General features: G+C 41.2%; 1 protein-coding gene across 1 annotated transcript in view; it reads left to right on the forward strand.

Annotated features, from left to right (window-relative positions):
• Nucleotides 1–241: 241 nt before the first annotated feature.
• LOC309406757 (ovostatin-like) overlaps nt 242–22,678 on the forward strand; it is a gene marked incomplete at its 3' end in the record, with an annotated part of 31,317 nt that continues 8,880 nt past the window's right edge. The window contains exons 1-26 of the mRNA XM_082002075.1: nt 242–321; nt 2,021–2,204; nt 2,883–3,039; nt 3,908–3,960; nt 4,433–4,453; nt 5,223–5,391; nt 6,636–6,720; nt 7,398–7,515; nt 8,191–8,311; nt 8,543–8,652; nt 9,690–9,848; nt 10,639–10,866; nt 11,082–11,139; nt 12,408–12,553; nt 12,947–13,096; nt 13,727–13,897; nt 14,470–14,602; nt 15,316–15,403; nt 16,224–16,452; nt 17,039–17,165; nt 18,379–18,500; nt 19,190–19,241; nt 19,567–19,650; nt 20,648–20,824; nt 21,139–21,220; nt 22,116–22,272. Of these exons, the coding sequence (XP_081858201.1) occupies nt 257–321; nt 2,021–2,204; nt 2,883–3,039; nt 3,908–3,960; nt 4,433–4,453; nt 5,223–5,391; nt 6,636–6,720; nt 7,398–7,515; nt 8,191–8,311; nt 8,543–8,652; nt 9,690–9,848; nt 10,639–10,866; nt 11,082–11,139; nt 12,408–12,553; nt 12,947–13,096; nt 13,727–13,897; nt 14,470–14,602; nt 15,316–15,403; nt 16,224–16,452; nt 17,039–17,165; nt 18,379–18,500; nt 19,190–19,241; nt 19,567–19,650; nt 20,648–20,824; nt 21,139–21,220; nt 22,116–22,272 (3,246 nt within the window). The 5' untranslated portion in view covers nt 242–256. The remainder of the gene's footprint in view (nt 322–2,020; nt 2,205–2,882; nt 3,040–3,907; nt 3,961–4,432; nt 4,454–5,222; nt 5,392–6,635; nt 6,721–7,397; nt 7,516–8,190; nt 8,312–8,542; nt 8,653–9,689; nt 9,849–10,638; nt 10,867–11,081; nt 11,140–12,407; nt 12,554–12,946; nt 13,097–13,726; nt 13,898–14,469; nt 14,603–15,315; nt 15,404–16,223; nt 16,453–17,038; nt 17,166–18,378; nt 18,501–19,189; nt 19,242–19,566; nt 19,651–20,647; nt 20,825–21,138; nt 21,221–22,115; nt 22,273–22,678) is intronic.

Here is a 22,678-nt window from a genome sequence, read left to right on the forward strand (position 1 = left end):
AACCGGTTTGGCTTGCAGTACCTCACAAAGCTATGTGAAATATGAGAGCTTTCCTAAGCTATCGTTTGAGAGTTCAAGGAGTGTGAGAACAGACAGGAGAGAGGAAGATGAACCAATGCAAATTTTATGCAGATATCTTTTGTTAGAATATGATTGAAGCCATGGAGGAGGAGCACCATCTCAGGACAGTTTAAAAGCCAGAAGACAGGCTGTCCACTTCAGATCAGTTTGTCTTCTTTCTTCTTCACGGACAGAGATGTGGTCAAGGATTCTTCTGAGTATTCTGTCCTTGAACTGGATTGCCACAGTGTCTTCTGAACCGTAAGAGATCATACATTCTGTGTTTTTATGATGAAGTATTTTATTATATTTCCCACCAGTTAATTTCTTCTAGCACATTGCTATATAATAAACCAAATGTTTGAGACCTAGGTTCTGAGATGTGTCTGAAGTGGAAGTAGATTACATTCGGAATGAACTCCATCATAAAACTGCTAGGAAATATGATTTGAATGACAGAAACCTAGAACTGGAGTATGTGAATTCTGAAGTGCCTGGATAAAGTGTGGAGGAGAATCAAGACTAGACTAGCAAGTAATATTAATGATAAGAATTGATATGCATCAGCAGTACAGAGAGAGCATGGTGTATGAGGAGGTGCTACAGGCCAGATAATAGCTGGTACTAGGGACTATGCTGAATGGCAATCCTAGTATTAGTATTAGTATTAGTATTAGTATTAGTATTAGTATTAGTATTAGCATTAGCATTAGCATTAGCATTAGCATTAGCATTAGCATTAGCATTAGTATTAGTATTAGTATTAGTATTAGTATTAGTATTACACTTGCTGTGCTGTTACGGCTTATACAGCACTGTCAATGTCCATGGCTTTATCCAAACACAATATTTCAGCCACAATTTTCAAAAAAACATCAACATTAGAGCCTAAATCCCCTTCTCAAATGTTCTAAAGGAAAACACTGTGAAAGTCAGAGGGTTTAGCTTTCTCAGATACAGTGTTGGTTCTAGTAATTTTACTTTTGCTCTTTGAATATTGTGCAGTCTGAACTGGGCAAGTGAAAATAATAATAAAAACAATATGAGCAAGCAAAGCTGTGGGAGAAAAAAAGGAAAAGGATCAGATTACCAAGAAAAGATTGTGTGATTCATGTTGTGCTGCAGAACCAACTCATCAATTCTGTCATACGTTATTTGAAAAGACCAGTTTGGGCAGCAGAGAATGGGAGGCCAACAACAGAACCTTAACCAAATGTAGTAAATCAGAAGGAATGTTTTTCAGAGGAAGAATCTGGGGAAGGAAGGCTGCCCTAATTATAGAGCATAGTATAACTAATAAAGTCCAATGGAAGAAAGAAGCAAAAGAAGCAACACAGGGAGAGGCATGGAAACAGAATAGAGCACACCGGTTAGATTGAGCGTTCCCTGGAATATTCTGTAAAATGGAAAAACAGGATCATTTCTTGTGCATTATGCTGATTGACTTATGATATGTCAGTTCTTATCTGGAGGGACAGATATCCAGAGAAAAAGAAATTTAAAATTTATTGCAGCCATTAACTAGTATTTTTGTCATTGATCTCAAAAAGAAGCTAAATATCCCTCCTCCTTATGGGAGGTTACAGAGGTTTAAGTATACATATAGGTCATGGGAGGATAAATGCAGCTATGCTTGTCAGGTGTTCAGACACTTTAGTAATTGGAGATGTGTAAATACTTGTAATGGAAAGATGCAGTATCATGCTGGGTAAGAGACTGCATAGAACGATGCCAGTCTTTCAGCCCAGAAAGAACTGTGAAGGACAAAAAATGGCCATCTGTACTTTCTTAAGCATATTATTCAAAAGTAATTGAGAGAAATTTAAGTCCTTCCAGTGGTTTGAGCAAGCTTCGGACCATGCATTCCTTCACAAGTACAGCATTTCTGTGGTATTTTCCTCTGTTTGTTCTGACTTTCCTTCATGACTGAACTCTCTGATCTGGTCTTGCCTTCTTACAGTCAGTATGTGATGCTGGTTCCGACAGTAGTGAGGAGTGACTCTCCGCAGACCGCTTGTGTGCAGTTCCACAGACTCAGTGAGCCTCTCTCCCTGAGCATCATCCTGGAATATGGCAGTATCCAGAAGACTCTCCTTGAGGAATTTGTGACAAAGAATGATTTTTTCAAGTGCTCTGAGTTTAAGGTATTTTCTATTTTGAGACTACTGAAGAAGGTGTAGAAGCTGGAAATACTTCTGAGTGCAACTCTTCTTGTCAGTGAAAGCAAGAAGAAGAGTACAGGCAGGGAGTAGGATGAAAAAAGATAAACTGCTGGAAAGGCTGACAATATAGACAGGAAAAACAAAAACCTACGGGTTGTAGGAGGAAGCTGGAGAAATACTTTCCATCTCCATTCACAGAGTGAATAGAAAAAAGCTTTTGATTGCCATTACACGTGCATGTGCCCTATGGGACTGTCATAATTGTCAAGCTGGAGAATCCATCTGGGACATGCTCATTCCCTTTCCTGTGACTCTGGAAGATCTGGACAGATATGACAAACAAGTCCCAAGGTTAGGTCTTCCAGAATGCAACAGGGGAAAACACCTCAGAATTGAGCTATATGGCTGGGGCAATCTGCATATAAGCAGGTAGCTACACGAGATGAGGAAATGCAAACCTCAGTACCTGGTGACAGATTATGGGACTTCCACAGCAGGAATTCCCAGACACTATCTCACTGGTAAAGATGGGGCTTCTCATGACTTTGCACAAACTATGACTCACTTGACAGTCAGTATTTTACTCAAGAACCCTGGGCATAAGGGAACCTCAACATATCTCATTTACCACTTTTCCTCTGGGGTTTTGTTTTTCTCCAGGTTCCTCCTGCTACTTCTGACCCCCTGGCATTCATTTCCTTCTCTGCCAAAGGCACCACAGTCAACATAGCTGAGAGAAGATCAGTGGCGATTCAGAACGTGGATAATACTGTCTTCATCCAGACAGACAAACCCATCTACAAACCAGGGCAAAAAGGTGCTGAGGAGTTTGAGTCAGCTAGTGAACTGGGAAACTAAGTGCAAGGGTGGGTCTAGAATGACAAGGACTTCCTCTTCTGGAGAAGAAGACCATGGACTGCGATGGTCATGAGCAATCGTTCAGATAGTGTATAATTGTCATCTGAGGTTGGGATCATCAAAAGTCAGTGAAAAATAGAACCAATTCACAGAATTGCAACAAATTAGTAGACTTCATGTGTTTTTACTGAGTTAACTGCATTTACAGGATCTTGAGTTCTGCCAGGTTTACTGAGGTCAGTCACGTAAAGTGTCCTTAAACATACAAAAAATAATAGGTTAAGCTTGGAATTAATAAAATTAATATAAAAATAAAATAAGCATGAAATTTCCTGTCAACAGTTCTTTCTACTTAACTACTAATTAATTCCCAGCACTGATTCCATCATGATATTTAAATGACATGCTAGTTGTGGTATAGTTAGTTATCTCTCTAGTATAATTATACTTCAGTACTGCACAAGGTTTACATTTAGATTAACGACAAATTCTTCCTTTTCTTCAATTTTTTCATTGAATTGGTTTGTATAAACCTTTGTTTAGGAAATGGTCCAAACAACTGAGTCCTTCAAGAAGAAATGAAGGCAGTACAGAGTATTTGTATTTAGAGGTTATTTCAGGCCCAGGTCAAATTTTAAGATATTTTGGCTGACAAGTTTATTTTGGTTTTCTTTTTTCACTGGCTAAGATAATCAAATCCTTTCTAGTTCTCCAGGGATTCTTTAGTTCTCCCTAAAAGCCTGGGCAAACTTTGTTTCAGTTGTATGTTGAAAGTGACTTACCAATGCTAAAGTGAATGATCCTTTTTTGTCCTACAACTTTTTCAGTGATGTTTCGTGTGGTCACTTTGGACAGCCAGTTCAGACCTGTACAGGAGACAGTAAGTATGAGTGATAGTCAAGATTTTTCAAGCATCCTCTTGGGGTACCTGTTCACTAAGACTCTTTCACTTAGAAATTTAATAAAAAGGCCTGGGATAGGCTTCCTGATGTTTTTGAAGAACTGCTGTAACTCCTTAACTTCACGCTCCATCCCTTACCTGCCTTTATAGAGGGCAAAGGGTCTGAAAGTACTCCTGGAAATCTCTCACAGCGCTCAGATTTTTTAGTCACTTCACTTCATCTGCTCTAGATATGTAGAAAGAGACTGGATGTTTTTTGTAGAAAAGATAAATTCACGAACAGGTTATCCCCTTAAAACTATCTTTTTAATTACAGACATGAGTTTCAAATAATTTCCTTGACCCAGTCTTCTGTATCCAGAGAAAAATACAGTATTTTTCAAGCTCCACAGTCGATTTCTTGATGTTTTGATATTTTTTTCTTTTTTCCTCTCTTTTTTCCCTCTTACAGTATCCCCGAATCATCATTGAGGTAAGAGATGCAACACATCATTAAAGCAGAAGCTGCTTTGGAAAGGCCATGTATGCGTCATCATTCACCATAGTGTCAATAGCTGAGGGAGACTCACCCAAAGCACAACGTCCAAAGCCAATGGACTTGAGGTTGAATAGTGGCAGTACCATTGTCAAACACTAGAGGAGAAGAAATCATCAGAACTGGAGATGTTAGTCAGAGATGGCATGGGAGTGTTGCTCTGTCTTTTGTTAGGATTCAAACAGGAATGTTCAGTGTGGTCTTACTTTGGTAGGACTACAGTAAATGGGCTGGTGAAATAGCCTCATTGTCATACAAGCGTAAGAACAGTAACTTGCTGAAATGTCATGTTCTGCTGGGGGCAATGAATCAGTCTTCTACCACATTTCATATCACTATATCTCAAAGTACTTTCTAAGGGAGGCCAGCATAATATTCCTGTTTTACAGAAGGAGGAGTTGAGTCAGAAACACTTACGCTAGAAGAGCTACAGATAAGCAAACCAAGTCCCAATCATGTACTATTCCTGGGTGATCTGAGATCACCTGGCAGTGTAGCTAATTTCCAGTTAAGCATAAACTTAGGCTTGTTTAATGCACAAACACATCTGGAAAAATAATGGGAAGTCAGAGTACATGTCACCAGCCCAAACTCACAATTCACACTGTGATGCACTTAGACAATATGCAGGATACAAAACTTAAGGCCAGAAGACAAGAAACAGGGTGATAAAGGTTTTGGTACATGTCTTTCTCCCACTCCCCAGGATCCAGAGCAAAACAAGATCTTCCAGTGGTTGGAGGTAGCACCTAAGCATGGAATTGTCCAGCTCTCTTTTCAACTAATCCCAGAGCCTATTCTGGGGTCCTACCACATCACTGTAGAGAAATCATCTGGTGAAAAGGAATATCAGTTCTTCAGGGTGGAGGAATATGGTAAGCAAAGGCTGTGAACCGTCCTGCACCAGCAATGAGGCTGGCTCTACTTAAGTAAGATAGGAGCTGCTAGTGCAGAGTTTAAGTGCTTTGAATTGTCCACTTCATGCCTGAGAAGGAAAGACATGAGACAGCTGGGTAGAGAAAGTGAAGGCAAGAAGGGAAAAAAGAAAACCTGAGAAAGGCAGCTTTTTTCAGGAATTAAATTAGGACTCTAATTCTTTTCTGGACTCGGCACAAAGTCACTTTGTGCCTTTGGGATCCACATCCTATCACTCAGGCCTTACATTCTCCATCTGTTCACATGCAAAATGAATAAGTCAGGCCCATCCTTATTTGTGGAAGTCATCACTCTATGAAGAGTACTAGGCTCAAATAAGCAGCAAAAGTCTGAAGATATTATCTATTACACAGATTAATTAATAGGTACCAGATTATTGCTGGGGGAAGCTGGATAGCCAGTGGATGCACAGGATGGAAGACAATGGGTATTGGAGATGCCAAAACCCTCATAGTGGTCTGCTTACTTTCTGGAATAGACCATATCAAAGGAACTGCTAAATTTGCTTTGATTTTACAAGTTTTCTCATCTTTTAGTGGCAAGTTTTCTCTTAGTAGTCCCCAGAGAAGGTTTGGACAAGTCCCAGCTGTCTGATTTTTTGGTAAGGGCAATAAAGCACCTTTCCTGCTTGCCCTCCAGAGGTCTTTCATACCTTCCAGTCTCCCCTGTACAGGTGCATGAGAAAGAGGCCTTTTCCAGCTATGTTGTCATTGTTGCTGATGACCTGGGCCAAAAGATAAGATGAAAAGAGGGAGTGACAGTGACGTGTCTGATTTTATTATTCCACTTAATCTGCTGTTTTTCTCCTTCAATGGGGCTGGATTGCATAATAACTTCTGTTCTCCAGGTCTTAACTAGTTCGAAACATCAGCACTACTCCCACCTTGTCTCTTGAAGAATGTACAGCCAATTAGAGTGATTTATCACAGTTCTTACTGTGGCTGTTATAATTATAAGTATGATTATTATTGCATTTTAAAGAAGTTATTAATCTTACCACTAAAGCTTAGTTTTTCTCCAATAATATCCTACAGCCAGCTCCTAGGTAGACTTTTCTTTGAACAATTTCCTCTCCCTAGTTGGTGAAAATGTCTTTGCCAAATGTCTTTTCCACTGTCTTCCACACATACATCTGCCTATGGCATTTAACTGCTCATCATTCATATTCACATTGCATTCCCAGTGCTGCCAAAATTTGAAGTGACAACCAGTGTGCCAAAGAGGATCTCTTTCTTTGATGAAGAAGTCAGGGTGAATGTTTGTGCTTCGTAAGTATCAGAGCTGAGAAAAACACATTTGTGCACAAGAAACACGGGGTAGAGGATGGTATGCCGTGCTGGGAAGCAGGGACGCTGCTGCTGATTCAGAGTATGGGTTAGAGCAACTCCTTTAGCTATGACTTCCATGGCATGAAATATGGTAACTCTCCTCCCACTACGTAGCAGAATTAGAACTAGAAGAGTCTAGAATTACTCACTAGCTGTTGGTTTTTATTATTACAGAAAAGGAGACAACTAGTAAGAAGGAGAGTCTATCATTAAGATTGCTGGCTGTGACACTGCCAAAGGGCAGGGTGGCATGAGCCAAAGGGGTGAATAGGGATCTTTCTGCAATATGTCCTGCTTTGTGTAAGGCACTAACGAGAAAAGCAAGCAGCAGCGAATGATATCCCAACCCTGAGCCCTGCACCACTTTCCAGCTTCAGACCTTGAAGAATGACTACACCAAGACAATGGCAAAGCAGGCTTTTTTAACAAGATGACAGAAGTAGCCTAAAAATAGTTGAAGGGAATTCTGCTAGGGCTAACTGGTCCTAATTTCCAGCTGCTGTTCTGTCTGTTTTCTGGGCACTCCTGAGGGATTTAGAGTTTGCATTGCTCTGAAATCTTTGCAGGTTTCATGCTAAGTCCACATTATTGAGTTCTTGTGTCTCTTCCTCTCCTAGGTACACTTATGGACAACCCGTGCAAGGGAATGCCCAAATCAATGTGTGTCAGCAGCACTTTTATAGTCCACGATGTGAGCAAAAGAAGAAAGAAACCTGCAAAGCTGTCACTGGACTGGTATGATACAGAGTGAGGCCTTTCTTACCTGTCAGCTACCCACCATGTAGCATAGTGTTTGGTGGCCTCATTCCTTTCCTGGGGAACACCATAGAAACAATCCGAGAGGCATGTTTTTTCTCACTGTCTCACAGGCACTGCTGAAAGAACATGAAGGTAGTTTTTACCAATGACCTTATTAGGAGATTTTGTTTTTTGCCTCAGAAAGAGTCAGTAGAAGGGAGGGAAGCTTATGAAACTATAAATTTGCAATCATTCCTAAAACACTGGAACTGTGTTCTTACCAAGTGTAATCGGCCGATCTGTACTGGGAGTCTTTGAGGACACTTAAAATATTAAACTAATGATTGATTTCTCCGCTAGATCAGACTCAAAGTGCTCTGGTCATAGAGCTCAGGCATCATACAAGAAGGATTTGAGGAGGTACATGAGCATAGAGAGGACTGGGGGGAATGAGAGAGGTTTCCAGGTGCAAGGGTAGATGATATTGAAACGACGAGCTGGGAAGGGATCCAAGGAGTGAGAAGTGTAAGGTAGGAGAGGAGCAAGTAGAAAGTAGGAGCTGAAGATGTGAGCAGAGGCATGAAGCTCTTCAGAGACCCACTAATACAGATTCAGGAGCAAGTTTCCAAACCTTGAGAAAAATGGGCTTTCCGCTTTGTGCTCCTTTTTCAGCTGGGGAAGGATGGCTGCCTCAACACTGTCATCTCCATCAAAACATTCCAGCTCTACCACAGCTATGCAAGGATGTATACCAGCCTCAATGTAGAAAGCATCGTTACTGAAAATGGGACAGGTAACACCAAGTGGACGTTGGGAGTAACTGATTAAGCTAATAGGTGGTACTTTCTGAGAAGAATGTCCCGGATCCCGATCTGTGTAGCAAACATCCAACAATCACCATTCTCTTCATGTAGCTGTCCCTCAAGAGAATCTCTGCTCCATACACTTTTCTTTTCAAAAGTAACAGTTTTCTGCCCATGTCTGATTTCTGTTTTTTCCTCTTTATACTGGTTGTGTCTCACAGGTATCCAGATGAAAGGCTATGACTATGTTGCAGTCAACCAAGAAAATGACAGAGTGATGTTCAAGAATATGGATTTCTATTACAAGAGAGGAATTCCTTACTACGGTGAGGTGGGTACCTGAGAGGATACATTTGGAACAAAACTCCCTGAGAACCAGCATGATAATCTCTGTGTTGCCTTATTTATGGATGTCCCCTAACTCTGTGCTGACAACTTCCCATTATAATGTTGCACAACAGTGACAGCTGCATAGTTCTTTCATTATATTAGATGCTCCTAGAGAAAATAAGAAAATTATATTATACCTGGAATGTTAGGGTCTCTCTTCTGCCATAATTAGAGAATGCCTAAAAGGTGGGTAAGTGAAAGGTCATATGTGTGGGGAAGAAGAGTCTGCAAGAAACTACTTCAGCAACAGCTGTGCCTAAATTGAAGGTGGAATTTACCCTGCCTTGCATCACACAGTCCCAGAGATTTTTACTTGAAGCAGTATAGGTGTTGGAGCACTTTCCAAATTCTTACAAACTTACACACGAAGGATAAACCCAGGCACAGAAAGGAGTAAGAGCTGTACAGCATCATCCTGATATGCAATGGGGATAGAGGGTATGCACAGATGCCTAGAAGCTAGGAGGTGCTACTGAGCTCCACAGGTTACCTCTGGCCATGAAGTCATCTGATTGCTTTAGGTTTGTTAATCAGTGCCCTCCAAGGAGTATGTGCTCTGGAGTCCCTCTTTTTCTCTTTGTTCAGAAAGGCAGAGCATGAGGGAAGAATTTAAATCATTATTTCTCACTCCGTAGTTTTTAATGTGATGGCCCACTGAACTAACCATCACTGAAGAGAAACAGAGGACTTTTCATTAAAAGAATCTTTTATATGAAATCATGTATATAAACAATTCCTTCTCCCTCTGTGACATATAGTTTGTCCTTGCACTGATGGGAATTGCCTGCCTTTGCCTATCACAGAACTCCTGCTCCTTCAAAATATTGAGGAGCCTTTGCCTCTTAAATACATTTCACTCTTGATTTCTACTCCTTACAATTGTTCTCAGTGCTTAAGTGAGTGTGTTCTGGTAAGCAAAGTATTTCCTGTTTTTTGGTTGTTTTTTTTCTGAATCTGTTGGGTATTCTTTGTGTTCAGATCATTGTGACAGATGTGGATGGCAAGCCCATTGCCAATAGGACTGTCCTGCTGGAGCTCAACGAAAAATACCTGGCGAACTATACCACCAACAACAATGGCACTGCTTCCTTTTCCATCGACACGTCCAACTTCTTTGATCCCAGTTTTAAGTTGAGAGTAAGTAATACAGGCTTAAGTCTAATTCCTGAAAAAATCCTTCACTGGAGAGAGGGATTAGAAGCAATTGGTGGGTGCTGACAGGATTGTTTCGGACGGAGAAAGTAGGCAGTCAGTCCACCAGCACCTGCAACCTTTGTGAAACTGGTATGAGAAAGCACCAGTGCTTGAGGACTGACAGACTGCACCCCAGGAGTGTTTGGGCTGCAGTAATCTTCAGCACCTCCCTACTTTTCCATCTGCTCAGAAGCCTTTTCTGTGTCCGTCTTCCTTCTCTTTATTCTGTGTGCTAGAGGACCTACCTCACAGACTGCCCTGCCTTCCTCACTGAGCCTGGATGCACACCAGCCTCTTTCCCTGCTGCTGCCTGCTTCCCTGCATTTCTGCTGATGCCTATTGCCATCACATTGTCTTCTTGCGTTCTCAGGCCTTTTCTCTGGTGTGATGGGAAGAACCGAGAAAAAGAAGGCTGTGTAAGAACAATGCTATTCTAATTTTTCTAATTCCAGCAGTTTATACAACCTGTCCCAATCCTGCAAGAATCTGAAATAATCTCTACCTCTAATGTGCCATAGGTGTCTGGATACAGTAAGGTGTCCAAAAGTCCCCCCATTCTGGGCTGTTGAAGCACAAATTTTTCACACCCGCTCTTGCTCTTGACTTAAACAGCCCCACAAAATCAGCTTCCCAACAGAATATTTTAGAAGGAAGATGCCTTTACCTCTCACCTGCCTGCCATTTTTTTATGTTCCACTTTGTTGATTCCCCATGTATGACTTCACCTTCATAGGTCAGGCAGGCACCAGATGACTGTGCAGACTTCTTCATCTGGAGGAATGATAATGAGCCCCAAGCCTTATTCTTTGTCCGGCGTTTCTACTCACGGACTAACAGCTTTGTGAAAATCGAGCCAGTGAAGGAGAAGCTCAGCTGTGGCCAGCAGAGAACAATCAACATTCACTATGTCTTGAACAGAGAGGGCTACAGGAATGCCAGCCACACAAACTTCTACTATGTGGTAAGTGCTACTTTGACTACCAAAATACCTTTTTTTTTCACCTTCTCTTGAACACCATACAAGGCAGAAATCTCCAGGCCAGACAGAGGTTACAGATCACAGCTTGACTTGATGGCCTTTGAAGCCTCTCAGAACACTACTCAAGATCAATGATTTCATGGAGGAAGGAAGGAGGTGCTTTTGATCCTGTCTTATAAGTTTTTTTCTATGCCCAGGTGATGACAAAAGGAAAAATTATTCTCAGTGGCCAGGAGCAAGTCAGCATATCTGGTGGTAAGTTCTAGGCCATATTACTTATACTTCAGAGCATCATTCTGAGCTCAAGAGCATTAGTAAATTTTGTAAGAAGGGATGAAAGCAAAGAATAGCAGCTAAATCAGGTACTAGTTCTTAAACCCCATGACCTGTCACCAATCACAGTATCATTTGCTTTAGCTGCAGCATCTATCCTATACCCCATATCATAATCAAATTGATCTTGTCACTTGAAAGATTAAAACTTTGTTGTCATCAAACACCAAGGAATGTAACCTTCTGTTTTATTTCTGACAAAGGAGTATTTGCATTTTCACAGTTTCTGTGACATCCAAGCCTTCACTGATTACAAGACTAAAACTTTTTGAAGTTTGAAATGATAGGTGTCCCACATGACAGGGATATTTAGCAATTAACTGCTTGGAATTCATTTCACTTTCAGAAGTCTCCAAATACCCACGAATGACAATGATCCTACCAATAGCAACAAACTGAACTTTGTTCTTCCTTTGTTAAAAATATCTTTTTTTGCAGAATCTGGTCTATTTCCAGTCTTCGGTAAGGTGACTTCAGTCTTCTAAGGTGGTTTAAGTAAGCCTCGCTCCACATATAGGACTTGTTGTTTAGTATTTGCCATCTTTGGTCTTTCTCTAGCTATTCATGCACTATTGCTGCACATTGTAGATTCCCCTATGGTTTAGGGAGAGGCATCCCATTCATCAAAAGGCAACTATGTCACATGATTTTCCCTACATGAAATCAGCTTGAAGCCACTGTTTTTTCAATATTACTGGGGACTACCACTAAGGTGTGTAATAGCGTGTGACTCACCAAAACTTATGTGAAAGCTTAATTCCTGTCCCTGCTCTAGTAGTTGTTATTCATGTAGATAAGAAGTTTATATTTCCTGATGTTAAGGGAGTTCTCCCTTAGCTCAGGAGATTGGCCTGTCTTATCTGGTGTTGGAGGTTCTAGGGTTGAGACCCAAAGGCAATGTTGTGCTCTTTTCGTGGCAATCATACACAGATTTCCCTGTCCAACTTCTATTAATCTCAGACCCCTCTCTGCAAAGCACCCTGCTCTCAGCATTCTCCAATTTGTATCTGTTGTCTTGCTGATGGGAGCTGTTCCTCAGCCGCTGAGAGATGAACCTTCCAGTATCCAACTTCCCTGTTTTTAAAGGTGCTGGTAGGTTATGGATAAATATGTGGTCCTTCCACCAAAGCTGAAGTTTGTCTAATCTCTTTTGTTGGCTTCTCCTCTCCTGTTCCATGTCACTTCCACAGCTCCCAGAGGTACATTCTCCATCACACTAACTGTCACTGAGAAGCTTGCCCCCAGCGCCAGACTGTTGCTCTACACGGTACATCCTCATGAGGAGATAGTGGCTGACAGCTCTTGGATACACAGCAATATATGCTTCAAAAACAAGGTGAAAACATTTGCTTTGTTATCAAGGGCTATATCAGCTGTCTCTTTGCTGAGAGAACAGTTAGGGAATGACTTCATCAAGAGCGCTGCACTAGGGATGCCCTTTAGGAATGGAAAAGGTACAGATGTGCAAGGGAACATGAGGAGCTGTCCCTGGAATTGACATGTATACTTGGCATCAAGCTAAGCTCTCAATGGACTGGGGAGAGGGAGGTGACTAGGGGATTATAGAGTTTGTGAATTTTACAGAAGAGGCATTCAGAAGGGCCATCTAGCGGTAGGAGCTTCGACCCATGGAGAATAGAGTGAGTGCTGATGAAAGGTGAGGTTTAGATCTATGTGCCAAACATTCTCCTAATTTCTGTGTGGTCATCTCGGATTTATTCATTTCCAGCTCCAGCTCGAGTTCTCTGAAAAGCAGGGTCTTCCAGGCTCTAAAGTCAGTCTCCACCTAGAAGCCGCTGCCAACTCCTACTGTGCCCTGAGAGCTGTAGATCAGAGTGTCCTTCTTCTTCAGCCTGAGCAAGAGTTATCTGCAGAGAACGTAAGCCACGTCCCCAGTCCTGTGTTCTTTTGACCTGGGACAGCCAGAATGACACCACAGTTCTCACCTGTGATCTCTCTGCTGCTGGCTGTGTTTTTATTTTTCCCTTGGAGACAGACATCTTGGTGATTAAAGAAAGGTCTATGGCAGTTTTACACTTCAAAGACAGAAATTGATAGTGTAACATTTACTTCTGGAAAGCATGTTAGTGTAAGACATGTCCTAAGGATAAGCCTAATGTAAATCCTTGAAAGAATAGTACCTCCCTAAGGAGCGATTATGTCAAAATTGCATTTTGTGATTCAAATAGGTCTTGGGCCCAGAATAAAAGCTGGAGATGTCAGCTGGTATCTTGTTGGACTCCAGTCTCCTCTCTGCATAACTCAGGAGTATATATCCATGTTTTTGGCTCAAGTTCACCCCACAAAGCCACTGCATTTCAAAAGCAGAGTCCAATCCTTCTTGTATATCACCAGCCAAATTGCTTATTCATGTCTAGATAGGCATCACTAGGCAAACACAGCACAGTCTATGGGATCGCCCAGGGGCTACCACTAGCTTTGAATATATGTGATTTCGCACCCACTTGGGACCTTCTTTGTCTTTACACTAGTCGTTCTCACCTCCCAGGTGTACTACCAAACTCGTGTGAGAGATTTATATGGCTATTACTACAATGGGCTCAACCTGGAAGATGACAGGCCAAAGGAATGTACCCCAGTCAAAACCGCCTTTTTTGATGGCTTGTACTATGAACCTGTGAATGTCAGTCGTGATGGCGATGTCTACAGGGTTTTCAGGGTATGTGCTCTGTGTGGTTCTTCAAGTGGGAGGTATTCCAGAATTCACGTACATTAGCATTAAATGTTCTCAAGTGGTGGTTCTTACTGTTAAGAGAAGGCAGCTGATGCCTGGAACTGCCTAAAGTCTCCAATCACCCAGTTTCTGGCTTCTCATCCCCACCTTTTATTCAGGAAGACTCACTATTAGACATATTTGCTAGGATCCTGCCCATGCTTCAGCAGACATTTCCTAAGCAGGACTATGGCCTTGGCATTCCTAGTAAAGATCCAAGTCCATGATGCAGGCCACTTGGTCCTGATACACTTGCCTCCACTCCCACTGGTCCCACACCCTAAGACCTAACATAAGCCCCATCATTACTGCTCTTCACAGAACACCAAAGGTGTCACTGCTCCATAAGAAAGACACGGAGATTGGAGAGGAAGAGTGAGTTGTGGCATTCAGGGTTGAAAGGGTGGGATGTGAGGAGGGAGGAGAGACATGAGATGTGATAACCCAGGTGGGAGAAGTGGCGTGCGCTGGTAGCTAGTGCATACCCTGAGTGACATGACTGATTCTTTCACATTCAGGATATGGGCCTGAAGGTTTTCACCAACTCTGTGCTACGGAAGCCAGTTCTGTGCAATGAAGACAAATCAGATGTGGAAGATTACCCTGCCTATTTTGACTATGATGACACCCATGTCAGTGGCTATGTTACAGGTAAAAAAAGGTTCATACTGTATCTCCAGTCCCAGTCCGCCTGGTCTTCAAAACTGTTGCCTGTATAAAATATCAGCCAGCATGTTGAGGTTTTTTTGAGGAATAGGTCTATGTGTCCCAGTTTGCCTCAAGTAATTTCTTTCTGACAATCCTTGCAGTAGAGTCAATTCTAAATGAGTTGTTGGACATCACAATTGAATCCGTGGCAAAGCTGAAAGAGGCCTTGGTTCATTGCATCAGACCTCTAGTTTGACTATATGAGCAAAAGCAGTTTTCCAATGGACCAGATATTCAGCTCCAGTTTTAACTACTGAACAGGGTAAAAATGATTGAGTTCTCAGGGAGGTTTGTTAAGCATTATAAGCCTCAGTGACAATGCTGGCTACTATTGTCCGTTTGTAAATCAAGGAGAGCTAGTGGTAGACGATGGAGAACATGCCTTTCTAACTGGGTGATGAGAACTTTTAATATGAAATAAAGTGAAATAGCTAAATTTTCTAATATCTTCCCATGGGAAAAGAGAATAGATAAGAAATTGTTTCTTCTCATACCCTATATGTTAGAATTTTCCTTTTTTATGTGAAAAAGAATGGAAAAATGCTCAAATGGAATACTTAGTGTTCATTTATGGTGTTGAGCATGTTTGACAGAAGCTCAGATTCTTCTGGCCTGACCTCTCTAACAATATACTTCAACCATACACAATCTTCTAGATGAGTCAAGGGTTCTTCCTGGGCGTGGTGTTAACAGTGTTCGGAAATTCTTCCCTGAGACTTGGATTTGGGATCTGGTTCATACCGAGTGAGTATTTTTCTTCACTTCTTACCTCTCATGTGGATTTTTGAGTTGACACATGTTGCTGAAATGAATTCTGGGAAGAAGCCATGGAACATATGTCTGCTTTGTAGGTGTGGGTCTCCTTTTCCCATCTTGTTCAATGACCGTTGAGCTCCCAACCTCGTACACAGTGTCAAACCTACTTGAACTGTGAATGACATCTGCTCTCTGCTCCACCTCCTGTCCTGATGGGGATAAAGAATAAGGGTTAAGAGTAAAGTAAGAGTGTTTGTTTAGGAGAGAGCAGGAATAAAACTTGTTATTTTCATCATATTTTTTAATTCAGCAGCAGAAAACTCAGATTTTTTGTTTTTCTTTCCAGACTACCATAGCATCTGCAATGAGAATATCTCCATCTTAACTATGCATCCAGGGGCTGTTCTAGAACATTAATCCAAATTTGTTGGTTCTAAACTGTATATTTGGGAAGTATGGTATTTAAACAAATGGTGTTTCTGAATTTAAAAAGCTGAGTATTCTTCCAAGTGCTTTTTAACATGTAGTTCACCAGCACCTTTGCCTTTACTTACAGCTTTTAAATATGGAGAGGTATCTTGCAAAAAGTGAGATGAAAACAGAAGTACTAACTCAAGAAGTGAGCCTATTTTATAACTTGGCTTGCAAATGCCAAAGATCATTTCTCATTCTGTTTTTCTTATTTTCCTCAGTTCCGGGGGAGCGTGACAAATTGTCATGGTTTCATGGTGATGTTCTGCACTTTTCTTCCTCTTCCTGACCACTTCCCTGTAATCATTTCTCATTCTGTTTTTCTTATTTTCCTCAGTTCCAGGGGAGAGGTCAATGTCTTTTATACCATTCCTGACACCATCACAGAATGGAAAGCCAGTGCTTTCTGTGTGCAGGATGATGCTGGATTTGGCATTTCCTCACCTGTTTCACTGACAGCATTTCAACCATTCTTTGTGGACCTCACCTTGCCATACTCTGTCATTCGAGGGGAAACATTTAATTTAATAGCCAATGTCTTCAACTACCTCAACAAATGCATCCAGGTATATCAAGTTCCCTTTTACTTCCTATATGTTTGTCTATTTCCCAGAGATCCCAGCATTCTCCTGCATAATGCATCAGAAATGGAGAAATAAGTGTTTAACTTACACTTTAGCCTGACACATTACTCTCTCATCTGCTCTCCCTGGACCCGTCTCTGTGTCATAACATTAGGAAAATGTGGCCAATGATCACTGTGGCTGGTCCACGGAAGAGAAGAACTTGCTCCTTATCCCTACATAATTTAGTTCTTCTTTTTGTTCCTGAAGGAGGAACTTGAGCAGAGGGTATAGGTACTGTGCTGTGAAAAACACAATACATACTGGATATGTTGTATATAGCAGTAACTTGTAAGAAGACTTGACTAATGAGCCTTGGTACACTTCTGTCAAAAACATACACTAACAGTGGGCAGAAAAGAGACCAGTTTGTCACTTCATCAGAGAAATGCCCCATCTTTCTGTCCTGGTACCATCCCACAGATTCAGATGACAAATAGCTTCTCCAGCAAGTCTCCCTTGCCCTGCAGCCTGACTTTAGGAGCAACCTACTTAATTTGTAATCTTGCTCCTTCTCTCTTTGTTTCAGATCAGTGCCATACTGGCAAAGTCCGGTGACTACGAGGCAGAAAACCTCTCTCCAGAGGGCAACACAGCAAGGTTGTGTGCCAATGAAAGAAAAACTTATATTTGGGCTGTTAGCCCCCACAAACTTGGTAAGTTTGTCTTTTCACCATCTTGATATACCCCTGTTTGCTCCTTCTACCTCTGTCACTCCCACCCTTTAATGCAGCATCAATAAACCACAGGCAGGCATTTCTGGACAGCTCCATTAATTGCTCCAGAAATTTAGTATTGGACCTCTACTAAAGTTCTCTTAGATGCACTGAATGAGAAGTTAATAGTCTGGTGTTTTATCTCTTTTGATTTTTGGTAGTCCATTTCCTGTCCATTTTAGGAAGAATTCTTCACATGTCATATTATATATGAAATACTGTCAGGATATCATGTACCTATAATCTTTCAGCTGACAGTTTTGCACCTATCCAACTGTATTCAGTAAGAATAAAATTTACTAATACTTTTGGACTGGATTCTCAATAGGCAAAGAGGACATTGCTCCTCCCCAATTTTTCAGCTGTGTTAATGCACACTGCCTTCAAGTCAACATTGTCTTTAAAAAAAAGGCAGTTATAACAGCTTGCGTGTGTAAGTAAGTGCCCCAAAATGTGAGTACAAAAAACTTTTAACTAGCAAAGATTCTCCTCAAAATGAACCACAGATGGACACTTTCTTTAAAACGTTGTTTCAAAACACGTATAGTCAGTATAACTGATTTCCTTCAAATTCACTGAGAAAGATGCAAAGTTATAGTGAGATGAAAACTGGAAAAATGCAGGGAAAAAAATACTGCAGAGCTGAAAAAAAAAGAAAGTTTCTGTCTCTCCCTGGTAACTCTAATAATAATGCATTTTGTTCCAAATAAAAAACTCATTTGAATTTCCAGTTTGCAATGATTACAGGGGTGAAGTGAGCAATGCCTGCAAAGCTGCTCACCTGCTCACTTCAAGGTTGTCCCTCAGTTAACAAATTCCATCTGAAGGAAAGAGGCAGCGGAGCTAGAACTATTGAAACACCGCCCTAGGCCAGGTAAAATTCAGCACAAGGCTAAGAAGAGGTGGAAACTGGTAGTGAGTACTGTCAGTTTTTTGGCCAGGATCACCTCATGCTAGGGCCCCAGGCAACCGCTCCTTGCCACTAGTGGACAGACGTGGTGCCTTCATGAATTTGGTTTCTACTGAGCTACCTTCAGAGAGAATACATTTCTCAGCAGTCCATCAGCCTAGAAGAAAGAGGCAATGAAAACCAGGGGTAACTGTAGACACTGAAGATAACTTTCTTTTCTTGGGCTGCTGGGTGGCTTTCCAGGTGAGGTGAAATTCACAATTACTGCTGAGGCCAAACTGAATACCAGAGGCACTGGAAACAGCACATCCCCAGAAGAGGGAACAATTCACAGGGACACCCTGATTCAAACCCTATTTGTTGAGGTACAGTAGGAAATCTGCATGCGCTTTCTGCTTTGTGGAAACTGCAATTCCTATAGCTGTGGGCTAGAAGCAGTTAGCTAGCGTGAGGAGGCAAGGCAGCTGACACAGTACAGCTGTGTACAGTAGGATTCCCCAGGTGAAAATTAGAGCGTAAATCACAATGTTCAGTGGCATCCACTGTCCTCCTGCCACTGTGTCTCTCCTGGGACTATGAGCATGCATGCCCTGACACCCCACAGATGTCACTAGAGATGTGGCGAGAAGGGACGAGATTCCATACCTTACCTATAAGTGCCTTTAACCTGTGACTCTCATGCTGGGGGAGGCGGGAAGAGGGGGGGGAAAGGTAGATATAAAAGGAAAATTATTTATCTTGAGCAGCGTCATAAGATAAATCATCATAAAGCAGTAGCCATATAGGATTAGTTGGACAGAGTCCCTCTCAGAGGCTGGAAATGTCTATTTTATAACTGCTTTCTAAGGTGCTCTGGACAGTGTGTTGGGTAAAAGACAGAAGGAGCCATGGACCAAGAGGTATTCTAGGGGAGACAGTGTACAAGGGTACAGGTACGGTCTGGATAGCCACATCCACATACTGTTTTACACCGTTAAATTGTCACCGTTAAATTTTCATGGTGATGTTCTGCACTTTTCTTCTTCTTCCCTACAACTTCCCTGCAATCAAACAGCCTGAAGGTATTAAAAAGGAATTGACTCAGAGCTCCCTCGTCTGTACGAAAGGTAAGGCAAGTTCGTTCATTCATTCATTCATTCATTCATTCATTCATTCATTCCAGGGAGTCAGTGGAACAGCTTCACTGTCTTGTAGGTTTTGTCCTACAAGACCAGAGACCCTTCCAGGGGAGGAAAGAGGGTCTCACGGTCAAGGTGCTGGGCTACAATTCAGGACTTGCTGAGATACTTATTGACTCATTGGGCAAGTCACTGCAGCGTTTTCTTTACCCAGATTGTAGATTGTAACAGTCACTGTAGTAATGTTTGTAAAGTGAAAACTTCTGGAAAAAAGATGATTTTAACAATTCTTGTTGTTACAATTTCTCATCAGGCATAACGATTTCTGAACCAGTGTCTCTCAGCCTGCCAAGACACCTAGTGCAGGGATCATCCAGAGCTTATTTTTCTGTCATTGGTAAGTTTAGTACTTAGACTAAAAACAGAAGTAAATGACATTTCTCTTGTGCTGCATCAAGTGCCATCATGTATACATGTGCAAAACTAATGTAAGGTTGAGGAAATACTTAATCTTGATTTTAGAGAAAATGTTTCCTACTTTGCAAAATGGCAGTGAAGGACAAAAATTGCTTGTAATTCTCTAATATCAAAAGAGGACAAAATAGTAAAATTATTTCAACTTACATTACCTTTCAGATTATACTGCATTAGCATATCCTGTTCTGTATAATTAAACAGTTAATTCAACAGAAAAGTAAATCCAACCCAAACTGTTCTATGATTCTATGATAAGGCAGACTTCTTTGAAAAAAATTATTTTGATTTCTTGGAAAGAAGACTTCAGAACTTTGCTAACTGCGTAGTTTCAAATTTATGCTTTTGCATAATGGAAAATATTTGTCAGTCGGTAAGTTCCCATAGAATAAGACTTTCAGGTCCCAGTCAACTCTACTAATCTTACAGCCATTATTAAGACTGACAGTTTTCTTCAGTGAAAATTTTTTGAGGTTCTGAACTCAGATGTTTCCTAATCACAGCTGTTTTTCATGCCTGGGTCAGTGTGAGCTGTGCTGATACTGTGCAATACAGCCTCTGTAGCCCATCAGCATCATACCCCACACATAATTTTCACATGTACACACAAAATGGGAAGCAGGTTGTAAAGGGCAGGGAAGTCTAACCCTTCTTAAGTGTTCATAGCTGTTTCTCAGAACCCATGCCAGACAGTATTTGTGCTCAGTTTTCTCTCAAATTCTCAGTTTCTCCCAGCTGTCCAGCAGGAAAAAATGGGGGAATTTCAGCTTTTCTTCTAAACTGTCTCTTTCTTTACTGTGATTACTGTATATTGGTCATTGCCCTTGGGTTCATAATAAGGTAATATAAAGCAATGTATAATGCTGTGTAATAAAAATATGTTTGAACTGAACTGACTTCTTACATCTTTCATTTTTCAGGAGACATTTTAGGTACAGCCTTGAGGAACATGGAGAACCTCCTCCATATGCCTTATGGCTGCGGAGAACAGAACATGGCCTTGTTCACACCCAACATCTATGTCCTGGATTACCTGAATAAGACTGGGCAGCTGACTGAAGAGATTAGAGTCAAGGGTACTGGATATTTATCCACAGGTCAGAGGCTTTCAGATTTTTCCATCTAATACTGTGATTGTGTGCATTGAACTCTAAAGCTCTACATGGTGAACACTGATCTCTGAATTCTAGCGCCATGTTTATTACATAGGAGCAGGCAATGACAGTACGCCAAAGCAGCATGTCATACTTTCCAGCAGCAAAAGCAGCTAGAATTCTTAGTGGCTGACATTATTCACCAGAGATACATTACTTAATAATAAATCCAAAAGTCTTACTGCTTCAGTTGAATAAACAGCAGAACTAGTCCTTTCCTGTGATTAGAAAATATGTATTCTTTATTGTGTTTTCAGGGTACCAAAAACAGCTATCATACAAACACCAGGATGGATCCTACAGCTCCTTTGGGATACGAGATAGGGAAGGGAGTGTATGGTAAGTGATGACACTTTCTATTTCCCTAGTGCAGGATGTTTAGGCTTTGAAAAATTATTAAAATATTAGGCGATTCTTATTTTTAATAGACTAAATGGACATAGCTCAATTAATTTGGATCCCCTCGTAAAGGAAAGATTAATAAACTGGAGACCGTGCAACAAAAGGATGATAAGATGATTGGGGGCTGAAGTACATAATGTTCAAGGGGAGGCTGAAGGAACTGTGTTTGTTCAGCCTGTAGAGGAGGAGGCTGATGGGGAACCTAAGTAAAGATGGAGACTGTAGAAAAGACAAAGTAAGTCAGACTGTTGTCACAGGTGCACAGAGTAAGGACAAGAGTTTGTCCTTACTGAAGTTGCAACAGGGAAAACTCCAACTGGGTGTAAGGGAAAACAAATCTTCCCCAGGAGAAGGCTGCAACACTGAGACAAATGCCCAGAGAGGGTGTGGATATATCCATCCCTGAAGATTTTCACAACATGATCAGACAAGAGACTGAGCAACCTAATAAAGCTTTGAAGTTGGCCCTAGTTTAAGCAGGTGGTTGGACTGGAAACTTCCAGAGGTCCCTTCCCACCTAGATTATTTCGTAATTCTCTTAATTAAGATTAGAAAGTACTATGATCAGTCATCAAGCTGTGTCTATAATTTACCCTGCTGTGAAAGAATGGTTTCAGCACAGTAATGGAGAAATCTCGGGTCACTTTTTAATACCAGGACTTAAACTTTTTTTTTATCTTATTTATTTAAAACTTACAAAACACTTGTTTCTTTTACCTCAGACGTTACAGAGTTCATTTTACGTCATTTTCTGCATGCATATTCAGCTGCCGGTAAACCTTCTTGGTCTTGTTCACATCTTACCTGCTTTCTGTTTCTGGTTCACCTGCAGGCTCACTGCCTTTGTGTACAAGTCATTTGCACAAGCCAGACGCTACATCTACATTGACGACAATGTCCAGTCTCAATCTTTGATCTGGCTGGCAAGCAAGCAGAAGTCGGATGGCTGCTTTGAAAATGCTGGGTCACATTTCAACAATGCTTTGAAGGTAACTGAGACAAGTTAGTGCCAAACTTCCAGCCCTGCCATTGGGATTTATTTGGATTATTTCTGCCAGACACAAGCTTATCACCACACCTTTACTCTTCCTACTACTGTTCTCTCATGTCTCTCATACACAAACAGGACATGATTCCTACATCTGCTATTGATGATGAGGTAGAAACAAGTAGAACTTTCTGAGTCAGAAGTCTCAGGTTTTATTTTTGACCACAGCATTATGTGTTCAGCCACAGGTTATAATGTGTTTTATTGCATATGTGCAAAAGCCAAGAAAATGCATGAAATAATTTTGGCTTTATCCTGAGTGAACTTGATCTTTCTTGTTCCTGTGCACACATGGAGACAGAATTTACTTCTGAGCTCAAATCTAACTGGTATCTGAACTATGAATT

Source organism: Phaethon aethereus (genome assembly GCF_964289735.1).
Source record: "Phaethon aethereus genome assembly, chromosome: 1".
Taxonomy (NCBI): domain Eukaryota; kingdom Metazoa; phylum Chordata; class Aves; order Phaethontiformes; family Phaethontidae; genus Phaethon; species Phaethon aethereus.